General features: G+C 34.0%; 1 protein-coding gene across 3 annotated transcripts in view; it reads left to right on the forward strand.

Moving 5' to 3' along the window:
- met (MET proto-oncogene, receptor tyrosine kinase) overlaps positions 1–23,092 on the forward strand; it is a 92,428-nt gene that overhangs the window by 37,385 nt on the left and 31,951 nt on the right. For 2 of the 3 annotated variants that reach the window (XM_087310261.1, NM_001007124.1), the window contains 8 exon segments: positions 1,008–1,142; positions 3,947–4,126; positions 5,995–6,155; positions 8,097–8,199; positions 10,638–10,774; positions 11,159–11,323; positions 11,416–11,515; positions 21,884–22,102. In XM_087310261.1, the coding sequence (XP_087166387.1) occupies positions 1,008–1,142; positions 3,947–4,126; positions 5,995–6,155; positions 8,097–8,199; positions 10,638–10,774; positions 11,159–11,323; positions 11,416–11,515; positions 21,884–22,102 (1,200 nt within the window). 3 annotated transcript variants of the gene reach the window in all.

The following is a 23,092-nucleotide window of genomic DNA, read 5'->3' on the forward strand; positions in this document are numbered from 1 at the left end:
AGCATTTAATTGCCATTTAGAAGGGATTTATAAAGCATTAATAGACCTCTCCGTAGATTAGGTCACGAAACTGGATGTTGAGTTAATAAAGCATTTATTAACATACAAATAAACTATTAGTATATGCCTGAATAATAATAATTATATATATATATATATATATATATATATATATATATATATATATGTGTGTGTGTGTGTGTGTATATGCTAATTTAAATAGTTTATTAATCATTTACTCATTCTGAATTATTTTAAAATAGCACCAACTATTCTTAAATAACTAATTTGTAAATAATGCAATGCTTAATTAATGAAAAAATTACCATTAACAAAGCATGGAAATGCAATCATTTAGCACATTATAAGTGTGCTTACAAGTCAAGAATACAGCATTTTTAGCTGTATTTATAAACTGCTTACTAATGTCTATTAATGTAGAGGTAATACTTAACAGACAATCAATAAACTATTTGCTAATGCTCATTAAATGATTTATTGTGTGTAGTTAATATAAAGTGTTACCCATTTACTGTATGTTGTAATAATATCATTTGTTTGTTTAATAATTTTTATTACTTATTCATTCATTCATTCATTCATTTACTTTGGTTTTTACAAACATGACTTAGGTAAAAGACCAAAATTTACTTAAATGTCAAAAATAAAGACACACTGCAAAAATATTTTAAGTCCTGCTAATACCCACTGTTAATGTACCAAAAATCTATGACTCATTTTTACAGGAAGTTACCTTTTAAAACCTGCTGTTGTTATGTCCTCAATAAACAGCTTACAACCAGAACCACAGAGATTAAATCATTCAGTAGCAGCATTTAATCATCAATGAGGAATGCAGCCTTATTCCAGTAAACAGTAAACATAGAGGTCTTTTTGTGGCCATAAACACTCTTTATTAAGGCCCTGCATTTACAGTTCAAGCATTTGATGTGAACAGCCACTCATTTTTGTGTGTGTGTGTGTGTGTGTGCTGGCATCCTTCACAGGTGGTGGTTTCCCGCTTTGGCAAGACAGAGCCACATGTGGACTTCCGCTTGGACATGCTCCCCGTGTCTTCAGAAATGGCCCTGCTGTCTCCACAGCATCACAACGGCTCCTTATTGTTGATAACAGGAAACAAGGTGAACCTCAAGGCCATTCTTAACATGTCTGTAGAAACAGCTCAAAGTATGTTCAAGAAAATCACTTGTAAATAGAGAGCAAAAGCATTAGCAATTTAAGGGACAGTTCATCCAGAAATGAAAATGTGTTAGTAATTTTATTCACCCACAGGCCGTTCAAAATGTTAGTGACATTTTTTTTCTAATGCATTACACTTTTTTCATGCACCACAAATCCAGTCATAAGTCATAAATAACCGTTAAGATGTATGCTCTATTAGGATATAACAATATTTGGCTAAGATACAACTATTTGAATACTATTTGAATTGTTTAACATAATTAGACAATTTTAAAGGCAGTTTTCTGAGTATTTAGATTTTTTTACCCTCAAAAAAGCATCCAACAATGCACATTGCTAACTAATAATGAATTATTTATATTTATTTTTAGGAATTGTACAAAATCTTCTAACGGAACATGATCTTTACTTAACACTAGAATTACTAGAATTAACATATCGGTCATTCTGACCATTCTTAAAGACGTCATATTGTCACATCTAGGGATGTAATGATTTACCGTGAGCTGGTAGAAAAAACATTAAAATATGCAATGATTCAAACCGGTAAAAACTGTTGAACGAATTGTGATACATTTTTTGAACAGAGAGGGCGCTGTGTTTACAGGTGCAAACTCATTTTAACTTAAGCGGGAGAGTAAGATGTGGAGCAGCAGAGTAAAATGACAACGGTGAAGTCCGACAAAACAAACTGTGTGCAAACTGTGTGCAAATACGTCAAAAAGACGTTTACTTACAATGACAGAACAACAAATGTCACAGATGTCTATATGCAAAAAAAAAACTATTAATAACTATTAATACTACTATTTAATAACATTAAAACTATTACAAGCAAAACCACGCTGACCAGATCATTCACAGCTGATGATTTACAGAACCAGGTATTAAATTCTTTTTACTCTTTCCTTTCCAAATTAGTTTTCAATAATTTATTTTTAGGGGGTTTTCACATTTAATGTGCTAGGGCAGTGAAGGACAGACAGGAAAGCATTGGGAGCAGAGAGAGGGGAAGGATAGGCATAGGACCTCAAGCCAGGAATGGAACACTGGTTGCTGTGAGCACTTTGGTGCCATATGTCGGTGCTCTTAACCACTAGGCTATTGGTGCCGACAGTTTATGCATATTTTAATAATTTTTATTATTATTAAATATTTAAAGATGTTCAACATTATCTCTTTTTAAGTGTATTACACTGATACTTATACTAACTATTATACAGAAGTATTAATTATTCACCTTCATATTCATGTTCAACCTATAATGATTAATTTTATCATCAGCTTTTTGGATCTGGATCAGAGGGCCTATTGGCCACCTCTGTACACACTGCTGTCTGGTTTAGGAAAGGCTTCCCTCTCCACACCAGCCATCTCAGTCCCCAGTGAAAAAGTTTACATTGTACATGTGCAAAGACCTTAGCTTATGCCTGAAAACATAGATCTGCTGATATTTCTTTTCAAAATGTAAAGTCCCAGCCCAGTCACAGTTTTAGTCTGTTTATATCAATGAGTCTACTTTGGTTTGTATTATTCTTTTTGTTTTTTAAATAACACTTTAGTTATGGCAGAAAATATATTATTTTGCAAAAAATGTTCAGCATTTAAGAAAAAATTGAAAGGGTTCTTCACCTTAAATTTGTTTCAAATAATGTTCGTATGGAATCGTAAGTCCGTTGAATCGTTACATCCCTAATTGCATCATATTTACATTCAAAGCTTCTTTTGAGATACTGTATATAATAAATTTAAGCTTTGAATGTATGTCATTATATGTAATAATTAATCACACAAAAAATATTATCTTTTTGTTACTACAAAAATGTATAGTTTGGCTATATTAGACCACCCGTGAATGTCCGTCCACTTTCATTTTTACTTTTTCAAGAAAAAGTGGGAAAGGGCTTTTTCACAGCACTTAATATAATGTTTTGAAAGACATATAAGAAGTAAAGTTATGTTTTTGAAAACTGGAAGTTGCTAGGCAACAGAGGCACGCATATTTAAAATCAAGGAAGAAAGTAGCAAACAGTTAAATGTATGCAGTAATTTTGACCGCTATGGTACAGTAGTTCTAGGTAGAAAGGATCAGAAGTCAGGGAATTAAGGATATGTGTGTTTTATTTCAACAGGTATTGAATTGCTATTTAGTTATTATGATTAAATATTAAAAACGGTCAAAATGACTTCCTCAGTAGTACTAGTGTTAATATTCTAATGTTTTTTTTTGTTTGTTTTTTTGCATAGAAGTAAAACTTCCTTAAAAATGTGCATAAAAGAAACAATTATTATTTATTGTGGCTCTGTATGATACACTAAGGTCATATAAAGCTAAATAGTTAGAAAACAAATAATTATAGACAGTCTGGATAATGATAAGGTTGCACAATGATGTTTTGCTTCATCAAGGTCCACAGGGAATCATTTAGTTTTGCCAGTTTATATATATTGTTTTTGACACTCAAAGTGCTAGCAGCTGTTTCATATTTTACCAACCCCAGTTTAAGCTAAAAACATTCTTTAAATGGGTCATGAACTGTCTTTTTTTTATAAGTAGAAAATGAGGCCTGAGGATGAGTGAATTAACAGCAAATGTTCGTTTTTTGGGTGAACTCTCCATGTTACAGTAAAACAAGGTGTTACTGTCACACAAAAATGTAGTCAACACGTCGCTTCATATAAATCCATAAGCTAAATGAATAAATGTAATTTGTAATTTAATATGGTTTGTGAATGGCTCCAGGTCTCAAAGCTTCCTGTGATCGGGCCTGGATGTGAGCAGTTGTGGACTTGTAGCTCGTGTCTTCTTGCTCCGGGCTTCATGGGCTGTGGATGGTGCAGGACCAGCAACCGGTGCACCAGGGCCCCTCGATGCCCCCAGTCCCAATGGATCCAGGACTCCTGCCCCCTCCTCATCACCTCGGTAAAAAAGCCTGTCTTGTCACAAACAACATTACCATGGTTTTAAAGCAGCTAATAGCACATAGCTAATAGAATAAGTGCTTTCTAAGTATGGAGAGCCCCTATGAAACTCTGACCTTCATTGATTTTGCCTGATTTGCAGTATTTTCAGGGATAAGTGGGGGTTTTTAAGCAGGGATTTCGAGGTTGTTTTTTAATGATGTAAATTGATTGTAGATATATCAGAAGGGATTCGTTCGCCATTCTGTGCCTCTTCTAGATTGATGTAAGAGCAGGCCGAACTATATTTGTATTTGTGTCAGATCTCTTTGCTTATGATAAGTGGTGCTCTGAACACTTAATTATTAACTTGAAGCCAAAATGAGCTTTTCATGTGCCATGTGCTCAAAGCGACGCCATCTGCTTATCAATAAAGAACTAACCGAGCAGAAATCATGCAGAAAAGGAAAAGATTTTTATATATGTTATAAATAAATTAAATATCATTTATTCATTCATTTTCTTTTCGGCTTAGTCCCTTTATTAACCTGGGGTTGCCACAGTGGAATGAACCGCCAACTTATCCAGCACGTTTTTACATAGCGGATGCCCTTCCAGTCGCAACCCATCTCTGGGGAAATTAATTAAATATATGAAAACTAAACATATTTCTATTAATATTTGCATCAACGAACCGTGTTATTATAATGTGTATTATTACTTTTTTTTTTTATTAAAATGCCCTCAATATATATATTCATGAAAGGAAACAACTAAATGTAATAATTGTATTTGCTTAATTAAATTTATGTATTATTACTTAATTTTATGTAATATTTAAAAACAACATTTAATTTATGTATTTACTTTATTCATTAGCAATAGTGTGATGTGGTTACAATGACAATAATTACTATTTTTACAAGGTAAATGTATTTGCTAAAAAATAAAATCTAAATAATAATGTTTAATTAAATTGGTAGATTTGTATTAATTGCCCAATGAATTCTTTATTGATCTATTTACATATTTAATCAATTGAATAAGCAAATGTATTTCACAAATGATAATATTTATTTATGTATTGTTATTTATTTATTATATTGTTATTGTTATTATATTGTTAATACATTTTTTATTGTTGTCTTTTTTTTCCTTTGTTGTAATGAATAAATAAAGAGTTTAGATGCAAAAACCTCTAAGTGCCATCTGAAATTTTCAATAAAAATGGGCATTTTTTTCTCAGGCTCTTAGTGCAAAGAATAAGTTATTTTCATTGCCTTTACAGTTAAGCAACTGAACATAAACATAGGAGGCTAAGAAAATTGCACATTTTAGAGGAAAATTTCAGATGGCACTTAAAGGTTTTCGCACCTGATCTCTTCAAATGTACTTTATTTACTTACTAATTATTTTTTCAGATTTATTTAAATGTTTATTTGTTTATGTATTATTTAAATTATTATTATTATTATTATTATTATTATTATTATTATTATTATTATTAAATAATTTAAAAAATATTTTAATATTTTCAATATGTCTGGGTATCTCAAGCTGCAAAGTATGTGAAGTATTTTACCACTAAACACAGAACACAATTCACCTTTAAAATCCTCACCCTCAGCTGGTGGCTCAAGCTTGAGGGCACTTTTAACACAAGAGTCTAAAGCACCGAAAAAAAACAGGAAGGTTGTTTTGTTCTCTGTTTTTGTCTCCATCACCATTTACTGGAAGACCCCCTGCCTTCAGAGTGCCCATACAACCAAAACAAATTATTGTCAGTGGCCATCAAACCTCATGAGCAGAGAAAGCGCTCAGCATAAAGACTCTCAGCTGGAGGATCGACACTGAAAATGAACTCACAGCTTCTTCCTTCTTTTTTCCTAGATCTCTCCTTCCTCCGCTCCACTCAGAGGTCAAACCAATATCACAATCTGTGGCAAAAACTTTGGCTTTAACAAAAAAGACAGATTTGATACCAAACTTGTAGATGTGGTGGTTGCTGGAACGAAGTGTAAATTGGAAAGGAAGGACAGTAACAATAATCGGTAAGTAGATAAATAATCCAGGATTTCTGTAAGATCTCAAAAAAGAAATTATAGGTCTTAAAAAGTTGTGCATTTGCAAACTAGTTTTGAAATTATAGGTCTTAAAAAGTTGTGCATTTGCAAACTAATTTTGATGATTTAAAAAAAAATTAAATAATCATTTTATTATACACATCTTTATTCTGCTATTTAAACATTATGCAATATTTTATGCAATATAATCATTTTAGGCCTTAAATTTGCAAAAGCAATAACAAATTTTGGACATTTTAAATTGAAGGATGTTTAAATTGAAGGATTGTTTATACTCTAGTGTTACGGAATTGTTTCGCTTGTTTCGAGATTAAATTTATGGCTTTATAATTTGAAGAAGCATTGAACAATTTGAAATAATTTAAGTTGAATATTATATTATGAGTTTAATTAATTTTAATTAAATGAATTTATTAATACGTTATACGTTATAATTAATACTTTTATTATCTAATCTTTTTTTTTTATTTCTTAGTGTTACAGAAGTATTTCACTAGTCCAGTTTAAGGGCATGTGATATTTGTCATATATTATCATAATATATAATATAAATATAATATTATATCATAACATATGTACACATGTATTGTCTTAATTGTTATTTGAACATTATATGCAAATTATAAATTACATTCATTTATTCATTGATTTTTCTTCGGCTTAGTCTCTAATTCAGAGGTTGCCATGGTGGAATGAATAGGCAAATATTCCGGCATAGGTTTTACACAGCCGAAGCCCTTCCAGCCACATTCCAGTATTGGAAAATACCCATACACACTCATTCACACACACACACACAAACACACACACACACACACACACACACACACACACACACACACACACACACACACACTACAGCAAGATTAGTTTATTTAATTCACCTATAGCGCATGTCTTTGAACTGTGGGGGGAACCAGGGGACCCGGAGAAACCTGGAGCCAACACGATGGAAATATGCAAACTCCACACAGAAATTCCAACTGACCCAGCCGGGACTCGAACTAGCAACCTTCTTGCTGTGAGGTGACAGTGCTAACCACTGAGCCACCATGCCACCCTAAATTACTTTTTAGGCTGAAAAAGTCTTAAGTTAGCTGAAGCATTAAATCATTTTAAGCAGTCTAATTACATTTTTAAGAGTTTGCATTCTTTAATTCAAATTGTAATACATTTAGATTTTAATTGCATGATGTTGTATGTGTTATTTTTTTGTCTGCAATAATATTGTAAGTGTTATTTTGAAAATATATGATTTTACATTATTAAGTATGCAAAAAAACAAACAAACATAAAAACGGAGCACAAAATCCACCACACATCCTGTGTTGTTCATTTATCCATGACAGGGCTAAATCACTTTCAAAATGCCATTTAAGAAAAAAACTAAAAAATTTTTAGACATACTTCTAGTACAAATAAAATCTTTTGTATTATGACCACAAATGAGATCAATATTGTGCTATACAGTAGGTCTTAAATTTCATCCAGAGTGGTATTACAAAGTCTCCAATGCTTGACCCTTAATAAAAAAAACACTTGAATGTTTGCAAAATCCTGTAAATACAGCGTACACGTTCACATTCTCCACATATTGCAATCCTGCAGAACATTAAATTGGCTCGCTAAAGTGCTCTATTGTGCATCTCGGCCTCCCATGTCAAACCCTACTACCATTAAGACGCAGTTTTTGTGCCGCCGGACATACCACCCTACAGCCCTGCTATTGTGAGAGGCAAGGAGAAATTCCCTGGGAGAATAGCTCCTGTGTAGTTTCTGCCGAGTAGTACACTTATCATCAAATTAGCGTGGACTAATAGCCTGCTTACTCCACTGGTTCACAAGCGCGTCTTGTTCGCGGGAGATGTTTATGTCTTTATCTGTTGTATGTATGTGTGTGTGTGTCAGGTTGGTCTGTGGACTGGATCATGTGAACTGGTCCAGCTTGGACTCTGTGATCACAGTGCGCAGTGGCAAGGAACAGGCCCAGAAAGATGGCTTCTCATTTGTGGTAAGAGTCATCACAAATCACAGTATAAACGCTTCAACACACTTTCCAGATATGCATTTTTGACTGCATTCCAGTACTGTGGTTTTGAAGGTGCACAAGGCACAAAGATGTTATTTCTATCTTTCTTTGTAGTCATTTGGACCTTGTGTACTTGCGCTGTGCGATTTTTAATTATCCTTAATAGTTGTAGTAGGGCAGCACAATATATAGTTTCAGCATCTACAGTATATCATAATGTTATCATTTTCAATAATCACATCACAGGATGTTCAATGTTGAGTTTGTATTATATTTATCATTCACATGTGTTTTTGAGGCCTGTGACTGTATAATGATTTTAAAAGCAGTCAGGCATAAGAATTTGTACCATTTGTAACATTAATAACGATAAATTTTATTGAATTTTTTATCTTTATTATTTTATTACTGTACTTAAATACTGTTAGACTTGATGAAAAATGATAAAACACAGTTTTTTTTCACTTGTATCTTTATGGTATTTGTTTATTACATTTTATACAGATGCACTTCCACCGCAGAATCATCCCAAATCAATCTTAAATCATCATAAAAAAATTATGCATAAAATGTAATAAACAAATACAATAAAGATACCAGTGAAAAAAACTGTGTTTTATCATTTTTCATCAAGTCTAACAGTATTTAAGTACAGTAATAAAATAATAAAGATAAAAAATTCAATAAAATAAAATTTATCGTTAATGTGCTAGGTATGAGATATATATCAATTGTCAATATATATTGCAGAATATCATTGCAATTTTTTTCCATATCACGCAGCCCTAGATTTTAGCATGTCAGTCTGAACAAATATGGCTCCCATGTCATACTGTAACATCTCACCTGTCAGAATGACAATGAAGATGCATCAAACATGGAAGAAAACTCACTCTGAGTTTGACCTCATCCATCTGTGACCCTATCACTATCCTGCATTCTGAAATGATTCATCACAACAAGCATAAACAATGGGTAGCAGCAATTTTGCACACTGCATGCCTCAATAATGAAACCAGGAATAAATAAACTGCTTGCCATTTCCCTGCGGTGACTTGCAGTTGTTGCATGGATTACGTCATCAGATTTGGCTCTTATTTTGGTTCTTGGTTTGACTCTCATCAGAGCTGTTTTTAGACTGCAGGAAAGTGTCTAAAATTTATTGACACTGCCAGAACTTCATAGGAAAGAAAATTGGATCACAACGGCCATTAAGCTGCTGTCTATATGAACATGGCAAACCAATGATCAATGATCACAGATTTTAGCCTAGGATTTCAAGAATCTTTTAGGATTTTTTGGGAGTTTGTCTAAGACAACCAAATCATGGCTGAATTCTCAAAGTGCAAGCAGGGCTTTACATTGCAAAAAAGTTTTTTTTTCTTCTTGTTTTTAGTCCAAATATCTAACAATTCTGAAATAAAAAAAGCATTTACTATGGTTTTTTTTTTTTTTTTAGATAAAAAATATATTCTCTTGTTTTTTTTTTTTAGATATGATGTGTAAAAATTTAGTGACTTTTTCTTTATAATAAGAAAAATGATCTGCCGATTTCCTATTTCAAAGCGTATTTTTTATTTTAATGTTACTTACCTCGTTGGTAGATTATTTAACATGTTTTTAGTAAAAAATTATTTAATTTTGACACATTATTTACAGAAAAAAGACAATATTTTTTACTTCTCTAGAAAATGCTTCTTCATTTAAGAATTTTGCTATATTTTGACTAGAAATTTGAGATTGAACAATTTTGAATCCATATTTTAGGCCTTAAAGGTTTAACATTTACAGAAGCATTGAACAACTTTAAACAATTAAATTTTAAGCAGTTAATGAATTTTTAATATAATGTTTAATATAAATCTAGATTTTATTGTGTTGTTCTATTTTTTCCAATTCCAAATTAAGGAAATGAAATATTTATCATCTACAAGTGTCTTTTGAGCAATATCGGATCTGAAAATTTAGAAAATAATTTAGTTCTAAGGAAAATGTCTTCTAAGTTAGACAGATTTTTTTTCTAAAAATAAAACATTATTTATTTTTACAAGAAAATACTTGTTGATTTAAAAGTATTTCGATATTTGGACTAGAAACAACACAAAAACTCTCTCAAGAACTTTTTTTGTGGTTATGTATTGCTCTAACTAGTGCCATTTTCTATCTATATTTAAAGTAAGTCGCACCATTATCGGACATTACGATGTTACACATTTCATCTAGTATGCTTAAAAAAACATAAGCTGGACAATTTAGAGCAGGAGTTTATACTAATGAGATTGCAACTATAAATGGGACTACATACAATTAGAAAAAACTATTATGTGATTCCTGTCAAAGACTATTAATGTGTGAATTAGTTTATTTATTGTTTTTACGTGTATTCTTTGCTTTACTGACACAGTGTTTTATTTTTCTAGAATCCAGTTATCATAGAGATCTTCCCAGAGTTTGGACCTCAGTCTGGCGGGACAATGCTCACTATCAGCGGTTCATTCTTGGACAGTGGAAATGTGCAAACAGTCACAGTGGGGAACGCTACCTGTGTGCTGCAGAGGTTTGCATGTTTACAAATCCATCAAAGCTCTTCGTCCATTTAGGAATGCTTCAGAATTCAATTTCTTTCATTTTTGTTCTTGAGAAAATAATAGTATAATTTATGAACATTCAATTTTAGAAATAATATCATATTCATTGTTCAACATATGGTGAACATATTGAAAAATTATATATGTGTATGTTTTATTTACTTTGTTTATTTTTATACTTGTATAGTAATTTGTACATACTTTAGAAAAATAATGTTGAAAATACTCAAGCAATTAACTTTTTAATAATTCATAAACCCAGAGAGGCTGATTTGTTCACTCAAAATTGTCATTCACAAATTATCCATTTAAAGCATTTTCTTAGTGTTTCTGTGTGTTTCGCCTTCCTTTAGTGTTTCAGCCACAATGTTAACATGTCGTACACCACCTCAGCCCTCGCCATCCCAACACAAGGTACAGCTGCACATTGATGGAGTGATTTTTGAAGCCCCTGTCAGCTACACCTACAACAAGAACCCACACATCTCCAGCGTCCAGCCCAAACATTCTTTCATCAGGTCAGCACTGCAGTCCACATGTGGTTAAAGCTGAGATTAAACGAAAAGAGCCCATAAGTGCAAATCAGCATTTTTCGTTCTTTTTTCCTCAGTGGAGGAAGCACGGTGACAGTGAATGGCTTCTACCTGCACTCAGCTCTTCAGCCTCAGATGGTTCTCACTGCCGCCACTGAGGGCAAACTCTTCCAAGTGGTGAGTCTATACAGCCCACACAAACGGCTGAGACCTCACATGCATGTTAGTGTCATTAACCCCACTGAACAGACAAGCAGATCTGCGGAGGAATAAAGAAAGCAATGTTCCAGAACTGCACTTGTGAGGAGGAAATGGGAAAATCACACATTGTGGTCATCATATCATAATCACTTTTGGCTCACAATATGGATATAATGACAAAGTATATACATATAACTTACTTTTTTTTAACTTCACTTTATATAGTATTTTATTTTTTTTTACATTTCAATTTCTACACAGCGAATCAGAATATTAGAAAGATTTCTGAAGAATCATATCACTGGACTTCTAACTCAAAAAAATACGTTTTAAAATCAAAGAAATTACAATTTTTGAGGAGAGTTAAACTGTTTCAGGGTTCTACTACTTTTGTTGTGTTTTGGAGACAAAAATAATAGTCTTTTTAAACAAAAGAGACTTCTTAAAAAAATAGAATTGCTCTAAAACCTTTACCTAGTGTCCACTGTAAAGCTAAAAGTAACCCAAAAACTAAAAGGTAATTTTTGTAGTTTTAGTAGTTTATTCTGGCAAAAGTCTTGTCATCGACCACAGTTGTAAAAGCAACAAATAGTAACTTGACTTCTACAGTAGTGGATCATTTGGAAAAGTGGCTGAAGGTAAATTTTTCTGATGAATCATCCGTCGAACTGCATCTCAATCATCCCACATTCTACAGAAGACCTATTGGAACCTGCATGGATGCAAGATTCTCAGAGAAATCAGTCAAGTTTGGTGAAGTATAAATCATGGTTTAGGGTTACATTTAGTATGGGGACGTGTGAGAGATCTGCAGAGTGGAAGGCAGCATCAACAGCCTGAGGTATCAAGACATTTGTGCTGCCCATTACATTACAAACCACAGGAGAGGGCAAATTAGTCAGACCCTACTGTCTTAATTAAATACTTAAAAAATCAAGGCATGATCCTATTTTATTTTGGTAAAATGAGTATAATCTAGAGGGCCTTGACTTATTTAAGCCACTTCTGATGCTAAATGATCAACTAGAAGTCAAGTTATTATTTGTTGTTCCTAAAACCTGGATAGGCGTCAAGACCTTTGTCAGGTAGTGTACAACAAACATCATTTTTAGTGTATATTACTTTTTTTTTTTAATTCAGAGTTTCTTTTGAATAAGATTTATTAAAATTTGCTGATTAGGCAGTTAAGTAAAATATAAAAACCTTTTTCATCAATTCAGATGAAAAAAGGTTTTCCATCTCCTCAATTTGTAAACATTTCAACAGCTCATCTTTTGAGAGCTGTGGTTGACCTGAACTGTTCCTCTCTCTGTGGGACCAGACAAATTCTCATTTACATACAGTTTCCCCTCATCTGATTTATATGAGGGTGGTGTGTGTGTGTGTTTGTGTGTGTGTGTGTGTGTGTGTGTGGCAGTGCAGTGGTACAGTGAATGCGAACAAAGCTATCTAATCTTAAGCATACAAGTCTCGTCATAGTCCAAGACAGCGCCAATAATCACATACATCTTCTGATTATATCTTATTTTCATTCACTATCACAGTTTCCAAACTTTCAATATCAGGGCACTTATTGTAAGTACAGGTATATGCATATATATTTGGATGCAGCGTGTGCAAATAAAATGTAACAGTTACATATTTAATAGGTTTTGTAGAGATATATAAAAATATTGCTTAAGAGGGCTAATAATATTGACATTTTTTAGTAAAAAAAAAAATATATATAAACTGCTTTTATTCTTGCCAAAATAAAACAGATAAGACTTTTTCCAGAAGAAAGAATATAATAGGAAATACTGTGAAAAATTTCTTGCTCTGTTAAACATCATTTGGGAAATATTTGAAAAAGAAAAAAAATTCACATATAATTTCAACTATATCAGCTATTTTCAACTATATTTTAGCAATTTTTTTGGAGACACACATTTGCTAATTTTTTCAGAATTTTTAAAGATATTGAAACTATACAGTGTGCATATTTTTTAGTCTGTACATATGTAGAGGAAAGCAGAGCAAATTTGAGTCTTGTGTTCTTTTAAAGGCATTAAGTACACAAAATGAGCAGATACGCTTGAAACACAGGCTATCCTTCCAAATGATTTAAGACGAATCTGCAGCTGTCTGCTTGTAAATTCTTCTCCATAAACACTGGGGTCGAGACAATACTCTTGTCCTAATTTGTGAAGCACAAGAGGTTTATTGTTTTTTTCCCCCTCACTTTTATTGGGGAGCATTGTGGTGGGACTCTTCCTGTCTTCTGTCAGCTTTTTTTCCTGAATCACATTGACTACGACTGGGTAACCTGAGTTGAGCTGTCATCTGTTACACTGAGGTTCGATCAGCGAGGGCGGAAACAGAAATGCGGTCAGTAGCTCAGGTTTCTTGCGGGCTACAATCGCAGTCTAGCTGCTGACAGGCCTGAAATGAAAGAAAATCGGAGACTGATCTCCATTGGTTTCTTCCTTCCATCAGTTGCGTTTGCAATCATCACCAAATGAAGGAGCGCTAAGAAGCAAGTCGAATTGTGGTGGCTCAGAAAAAAAATGTCCGAAACCTCAAGAGCGTTCTTGAATATCTACTTCTGAGATCTCTGCTAAATCCGAGGATCAGCCAATCTCGCCTTTCCCACCAACATGAAAAGCATTTCTCACAGGCTGTAGCTTGTCGTTGTCGATTGGCAATGTCCACAATTAAGAGTGAACCTGAGAGGCTTTGTATTTGTTTAGGAGCATGGCATCTTCTTGGCTAAGAGTTCTTGATGCTTCTAACCAAAAGGGGTCAGGTTCAAGTTTTGCTTTGTCCCGGTCCTGCCTTTGGGAAGTGAGGGGTGTTAACAGCACTCTAACATGCTCCAGACACCACAGTGGGGTTTCTAGCAAGAACAACACCTGTTTTTGGGATTCAAAGGGGGTCATTTCCATGCCGGATCCCTCTCGATATGCACTGAAATCTGCTTTTCTCATCTCAAGTATGTTCTTACTGACACCTTACTCCACTTTGCCTCATAATATCCAAAGTTCCTGTTTCGTCTTTATCTTTAAAAACAGGGTTCCTTTAAAATGTTTTTCTAAATGTCTTGGATTCAGTTTGAACAAATAAAAGATAGTTTTTAATTTTAATCATTAATTAATTAATTAATTTATTCATTCATTCATTCATTTCTTCATTTATTCATTCATTCATTCATTTTCCTTCGGTTTAACATAAAACAAAATTTTGATTTTTATTCCATACAACAGAATAAAATATGTTGTAGATGCTTGCATTAGTGGATATTTTACCCCCTCATCTTTTTAAATGAGCATCTGAAAGTAGTGAAGCATCAGCATTTCAAAATAAATGTCTTGTGCATTTTGGGTGCGCATAATCAGGGCCAGTCAGAATTTTCTTTTTTTTTTATTTCTTTTTTTTTCATTTGTGGTATTATGCAGAATGATTTGGAAAGAATAGGAGCTGTATCAGTTTTAAAATGTCCTAACTTTTATTTAAGGTTTACAATGCAAGTTCAATTAGAAACACTTGTTTGGTAAGCAAATCAACAGTATTGTATGTCTCTCGTATAACACACCCTCTAAAAAACATATAATATTGCAAATTTTATAGTACACAAATTAACTAAACATCTGTATATCATTCAATAATGTAACTGGAATAAATATTTTAAAAATATATTAAAAATATTAGCAAATATTAAAATTTTTCATTTATAAATCATTAGAGTGTCAGCCTTAACAATTAGCAAATTTCCGCAGTTGCAGATCCCTTCTCATAATTAAAAATCCAGCATTTATTAAGCAGTATTATGATGACTTGAGTAACTTTAAACTCAGACCCTTAAACTCAGAAAACTTTTGTGGCTTCTGTTTGCGTCACCAGTTGAGGAAGGAAAGCCTGAGAACTTTTACAGGAATGATCTCAATAATTGTTCATTGCCTTTCTTGAAATACATTATACCATCTGCAAACAATATCAGTCAGTGTCTGCTGGGTTCACACCAAATGTGGAATTAAGTATTTGTGAGAGTAAATTACACACAAAGTCAATGCAATTGCCCAAATAGAGGTGAATTATCACTGAATGACAAAATAGTTTAAGTAGAAAAACATCCCGTGAATAAACTAGAGCAGGTGATACCTCTGCATTTGGTTAAATACAAATATTTTAATCAAAGGAAATAAAGAGATGGTAAAATCCAACTAACACCTGTATATTAGTAATAAATCCCACCTTAACTCCCAACGAGTATATCTATTCCCCCAACACCAATTTAAAATATTTTCAGTGTCTCCCATCATCCTTTGGCTGCTTTCTTCAGCAGCTGTTATCCAACCCCCCTTTAAGCCCTTTGAGATACTTGATCCATTCTAAACAATTAAACTTTGTGTTTGTCGAGCAGCACACCAAGCCAAACTGCCTTACAAGTATTTGACTTGTCTCTGTAGAAGAGTCCTCGGATCTCTAAATATGCAAAAAGTTGCTATTCAAATATGCAAGATGTATAATTTGCATGGACTTCTTCAGAAATCATGGAAGAATGTGTGAGTTTTATTTATGCCCTCCATCTGGGATATTGCTCAATCGAGAGCATTGGATAAAGGCTTCATGGATGAATGTTTAACAATAGAGGAGAAGAAATGAACTGAATAAGTAAGATGACAACAATCCTTTTACGCAATCACTACGGATCAATGGGATTTCAAAGCTGTTTATCAATAGGAGCAGATCATTTCTGGAAAGTTCCCTTTGAAAAGCAGATTCAAACATCAGAAATGTTTTGTGTAAATGAACCCACTCCAGAAGCTGTCATTGTTTTTGCTGTGCAATGTCTTTCCTATCCCCAAAAGATTTCATTAAATCATCAGAACACCAATAAAGATTTGGATTCAATTCTGGGTGAATTCTGTCACTCCAGTTCACACAAAACCCTCACTTCAAAACATGTAACTAATTTAAGATCTCGAAAAACCTGATCACTGTATATGATGAACAGATTAGAATGCATTCACATATAAGCATTGATTTCTGAACCTAAAAAGCATGGCTTAGCATCCTGACCAAATTTTCTTATCAGTGTTTTTATGTAAAGAAAATTTAAATGTATAGATTTCAAATGCAAAAACCTCTAAGAGCCATCTCAAAATTTCTTCAAAAATTTCATTTTTATTTTTTTATTTCACTTTTTTTTTTTTGTGTAGCTTCATTAATTTTATCTTCATGGCAAAGGATAGCTTTTTTCATTGCCTATAACAGAACATAAACAAACAGAACAAAAACAAAGGAGGCTAAAAAAAATACACATTTTAGTAGAAGATTTCATGCGGCAATTAGAGGTTTTTGCATCTGAACTTTTTATGTGCTTTTGTTACTGATTTATACTTCTGCATCGAACACATGTATGCTCTGGCATATGCTCCGGCATATACTGACGCTGACGCGCACCTCTCAAAAAATGTAACTACACATCACAACCATGAAGAAAAAAACTAAACTCTTGTAAAGAAACTTGACACAGAGGAACATAAAAACCTACTGCCAGCTAACATTTCGGAAGTGTTATTGCAGAGCAACACAAACAGCTAGTAAAAAGTATTTGCACGGTAAGGCATGCGCTGTCAGACACAGTGATCGCTCGACACAGAAGTATAAACCAGCCTTAATACCTGATGGTAATTACAGTTTAATTGAAGTCCTGTATTTATTATTGACCTTTTGGTGACTTGATAAACTATATATCTCAAATGGTGAACAGTCTTTCAATGAAAGTGCAAAAATCACTCCGATTTGATAAAAAAAAAATCCTAATTTGTGTTTTGAAGATGAACAAAAGTCTAACAGATTTAGAAACACATGCAGATTTTGGAGTGTACTAATCCTAGTGACAGCAAGTTCTTTTTTTGTCTGATTATTATTGACCTTTTGGTGACTCTATAAACTATGGGCCCTATCATACACCCGGCGCAATGGGGCGCAAGGCGCAGCGCAAAAGTCTTTTACTACTTTAAGCTTGGCGCAAGGGTCATTTTGAGGCATTGCGCTAGGCTGTTTAAATAGCAAATGCATTTGCGCTCAAATGTGCGCCCATAGGCGTTCTGGTCTAAAAAAGCAGGCGTGTTTTGGCGCATTGCTATTTTGAGAAACTGTAAATAGTCTGATCTTTAGACCAGAACAAAGTCGGTCTATTGTCTGGCGCAAAGTGCGCCTGGCTTACACACTACACACAAGATGCAATACGCAAATATCTTTACAAATGAAAAAGATATAATATATTAAGGATATATATAATAAGGATATATATATATATATATAGGATATAAATATAAATGATTAAAATATTACAAAACATATTAATTTATAGCCTACATGAATTTAAAAACCACTGCCTTCATACTTTCTTCATCTCGGGAGGCTTTTTCAGTTCATTCAATTTGCTTTTGTATAATGTTATTATTATTAGCAGTATTATTTATTATATCCATATTTATATTTGTTTCTTTAAAAACAAGCTTAGATTTGTCCACCTGTCAGGTTTTAGACCATATGGGGCATAGCAGGTGTATTTGGAAATAACTCAGTATTTTGACCAAACTTTGTTATTATTAATCATTTATTAATTTGCTGGAAATTAGAACTGAATTTAGAAATAGTTTTGAAACGAATATTTGCGCTTAAAAAACAAAAGTATTTATTTATAGACTAATTGATGTCTGTGCGTAAAGGTTTCCCTATCCAAGAGCGAAAGTGAAAATAGTTCCATTATCTCTCATTCTCACGCAGTAGATGCTCTGTTTAACAGTTTTCTGTTAAAAAACTGTCAACTGTTAACTGTTTGCTTCTGAAATGCTAATTTTTTCCACTTAGACTTACTTTGCGTCCTGTAAATAGCGTCCTCTTGGCGCGACGCAGCTGGGTCTTAAAGGGAATGGGAGATGAGACTCTAATTGGTTTTTTCTCAAAACACACCTATAACTCATTAAGAAAATAAACTCAACCCTTTTAGACCATGCGCCATAGCGCAAGGCAGATTTCCCGTCCTTAAATTAGCAAAAACGCATCCTGACACGCCCTGAAAGCGTTTGCACCCTGCATTTTGCGCTCTGCGCATGGACCGTCAAAATAAAGCCCTATATGTCACAAATGGTAAACAGTCTTTTAATGAAAGTGCAAAAAGCACTCAGATTTGATGAAAAAAAAAGAATCTTAATTTGTGTTTTGAAGAGTCTAACAGATTTAGAAGAACATGCAGATCTTCATTAAGTAAATAGTAAATAATTAGTGAACTAATGCTTTTGAAGTTCTTATATATATGTACTGTATAGTGAAATGGCACTTATGTGAAATCAGAATGTCTTGAATTACAGAAGAAGTTGTTTTTAGACTTTAGAGAGTGTTGTTATCTTGCCAAATGTGCAGAGGGAGACCCAGGTTTGCTGGATGAAAGTCTTGGATCAGAGACGCCTCTGATGCCTTATGTTCATAAATAATGGCATCGAACAATTTGAATGTGTCTCTTGCTCTAGGGTTATGCTTTTGAAAGTGGAGCGTTCAGATGAGGACAGCTAATTAAACGGCGGGGATGTGCAAATAGCAGGCATACCGTAGAAATGGGCAGTTGTGATGTTATAATGGGGAATGAAAATGGTGTGTGGCAAGACCTGGCAGGGCTGGGGCCACTGCTGGCATGTGAAGGCTTCGAGTTGTAACTCATGCATAATTGCATTGAGTCAGATCTTTAGACTCACAAAGACTCCTTGTCCACTGCTCTTAAAGATGCGATGTATGCTATGCAAGCTGATGGCTCTCACATCTGGTTCAAAAAGGTTGCTGTTGTTGAAAGGTTTGGGGATTTTGTTGATTGAAAAAAGGAGCAGATTTATGCAGCGAAAGCACGCCAGGTTGATCAAACATGACAATGAAGACATTTATAACGAGATAAAAGAATTCTGTTCCAAATAAGTGCTGTTCTTTTAAACTTTTTCAGAAAAAAAAACTATCCTTAAAAGTATACTGCACAAATACTTTCAATATTGACAATGATAAAAAATGTTTCTTGAGCATATAATCATTTCTGAAGCATCATGTGACCAGTGTGCATGTTCCTTGTCCAGTAGTTCAGTAAAATAAAGGAGTAATTAGTTATAGTTACTAGTTAATTCTCACAATTAGTAACTGAGTTACATAATTATAAAAGTAACGTTACTTTTAGTTTGCGTTACTTAAAAAAATTAATTTATCAAATGACTATTAAATAAATATAAAACATTGTATACTCATCTACACTATTGTAATGTTTTTAAATTGTATTTTATTTTAATGTGGACAATGTGCAGCATGTCCTCGCCGATATATCTAGACATTTTTGTTTAATTCTGTCTGTTAAATAAGTGTTTTTCTGTTTTTCCCTGAAGTTTTATTTACTTTGACGTCGTGGCTTGATCTCCTCTTTTGGTAACAGAGCTCACATTATCACCTGCATAGCTACTAATTTGTGATGACGTGAGGTGCTTCATTAGATTAGAATTACTTGTCACCGACGCAGAGACACTTATTTTTTCTTTGGCATAAGTTGCACCATACACAAACATTCTTGTCTTTCATCTAAACAAGGAAAACGTAGTGCTTATATTTCCAGTTTGCAAACGCTACCTTTGAACTTGTTGGATTTGCTATTGTTATGACTCCTGGTCTTTGTTGTGTGCCACTGACTGTGCGAGTGCACATGTGAACGCCCGCGGTACTCTGTTTCTGTTTGGCAAAAGATGCAAATGTACTCTATCTAAGCCAGTCATCATGTTCTCAGTTGAACCACATTCACAGACAGACCAATCATCATCACTGGTTGGTTATGTGTCCTGCCCTAGCCTCAAACACACTCACACATATATGAGAGAGACACTGCTCAGTGTTCTCAATTATTATCTCACATTTGCAAGAGCTCACACTTAGCTGATGATTGATAATAAAGCTAGTTTGGCGTGCTGTCCCGGGAGAGAGCCCTGAGCTTATAAGATCCTTGAGCCCTGGGCTCCCTCCCGTTGCAAGGCAAGAGGGGAGTTTAAGCTCAGGTAGATCTCGATGACTCCCCCTCTTGCTTGTTGTAGTGTCAGTGTCAGATATGGATGCTGAAAGGTGTACTCAGAGTTTAGCTAAAGTATTTGGATTAATTGTTTAGAGTGCTTGTTTTTGAACTGTGGAAGGAAACCGGAGGACCCGGGGAAAACCCACGCGACCATGGGGAGAACGAGCAAACTCCGCACAGAAATGCCGTCTGGTTTGGAAAGGAATTAAACTAGGGGCATTCTTGCTGTAAGGCAACAGCGCTAATCGCTGGCCACCGTGACGCCCGTTTGAAAGAGGGAAAGTAGGGTTGGGTGGGGGGTTTCTTCAAGACGAAGATATTGAGATGAGAAAAGTCTGGTTATTTATAGTGAGTTAAGGATCGTCTGATAGGATAATCAGTCATTAGCTAAAGTTGGAATTGCTGTGAACAATCATAAACACGTGATCCTCTCGAAATTTGTTTATAAATAAACTTCACTTATTGTCAGTAATGGTAACAGCATTGTATAGGGGGAAGCAGTAATTCATTTGATCACTCGTTACTGAAAAAAGTATCGCCGATAATAACGCTGTTTATTTATAGCGCTAATATTCCCATCACTGTGTGTGATTCGGAAGGCTGGAGAAATTATTCTAAAAATCAACTTTGCAACAAAATAAAATAAAATAGAAAATAGCTATTTACATTTGTAACAATATTTCACAATATTACTGTAGCCAAATATCCCTAACATTTAAACAGTTGTGTAAAATATTATTAGTAGGGTGTTTTCATTACACTTTCAATGTTTCAGCTAAAAAAAAAAAAAAAAAAAACTACAGCAACAGAAAATGATACTTTTTAGAAAATTCGAAGGATTTGAAAGCCCTGCTTCTTCATTTAGTTTTAAAAAAAATCATAATTATATTGTATTGTGAGTTCAGTATTGGGATACGCATGAAATTTACACTTGAGTGTATTATTGTTACACCCGTCTTTAAATATCACAATTTTTTAAACGTTGTGTACCCATAGATGAGATGTGAAAGTAATGCGAATACTTAATGTTTGCGCTTATGAAACCTGAACTTAAATCTGCTCAGTCATGTAATCACCCCAACTCTTAAGAAAACATGGCCTCTGGTTAGCCTTGTATAAATCTTACACATGCTGTGCTCCTAAACAAGCAAAAGATAAAGAGAATTGGACACACAAAAGATTGCAACATGCCTCAGCACTGACTTGGCACAGTTATAATAACAGAGATGGCTAATATTCATGTTTGTCTTCTCCTCTATGCCCAGACCTGCAGTCATGATGAGGATAAGAGAAATATCCTTTGCATCACGCCCTCCCTGAAAGGCCTCAGCGTTCAGCCTCCGGTCGCCACTAAAATGACCTTCGTCCTGGATGGTTTTTCCACTGATCAGTACGACCTGCTGTACGTGGAAGATCCCAAATTTGAGGAGTTTCAGAAGCCCACTGTCACACCAAGGGGCAAAAAGAACATTCTGGAGATTAAGGTGAGCACAACACAGCCCAAAAATATTCAATTATAACATCTGTAGTGTGGAAGCAATTCAGATGCTTTTAAACTATGCATAGTCACGCATAGTGTCACTTAAAGTTTTTATTCAGTGTTAAATGCTACCAATGTACATTTAAATACCATTTTATGTGAAATTTATTGTCAAAATGAGGTAAGTAGCAGCAGTTTACTTTAGATCTTGAAAATAAAAAACTAGCAGACGGTTTTAAAATTAAAGTCAGAACTGCAATTTAATACAAACTCATCAGTCATCAAACTCATCAAACATCAGTCCTTCAATAGCCTATTAATAATATTAAAGAGGCTAATATGTACTAACTAGATTAAAAGCCTTTACCATTCAATTGGGAGTGCAGTTGATGACATTTAAATGTTTTTGTAATGTCGCTTCGTGTTTGGTGCAGGCCTCCAAACTGCTTGTTGCAGAAATCTTGTTTCATGTTGTTAGGATATGGTGTAAGGCTGAAATTTGTTCAAAAGCATCAGAGTTTTTATTATGTTACAGTCAACAGCTTTTGAATCTTCCATTATCGCAAAAGAAAAAAGCAGTGCTGTTTTATCATACTAAAAAACATGTTAAAGTTCTGTTATACAGTATAGCTGTTTGTTGCTTCTTAGTAAAATGCACAACAAACTGTTAGTTTTTTTTTTTTTTTTTTTTTTTTGGTGCTTCCCAGTTTCTATAAAACTAAACCATAATAATAATAATTATTTACATTTATATAGCGCTTTTCTGAACACTCAAAGCGCTTTTACACATTCTTGGGGGGAAGCTCCTGATCCACCACCAGTGTGCAGCATCCATGCGATGGCAGCCATATTGCACCAGACAACACAACACAAACTAGCTGATTGGTGGAGAGGAGACAGAGTGATAAAGCCAGTTATGATATGGGAATGGTTAGGAGGCCATAATGGACAGAGGCCAGTGGGCAAATTTGGCCAGGATGCAGGGGTTAAACCC

This window comes from Danio rerio, chromosome 25 (genome assembly GCF_052040795.2).
Source record: "Danio rerio strain M-AB ecotype USA chromosome 25, GRCz13ab, whole genome shotgun sequence".
Lineage (NCBI taxonomy): Eukaryota > Metazoa > Chordata > Actinopteri > Cypriniformes > Danionidae > Danio > Danio rerio.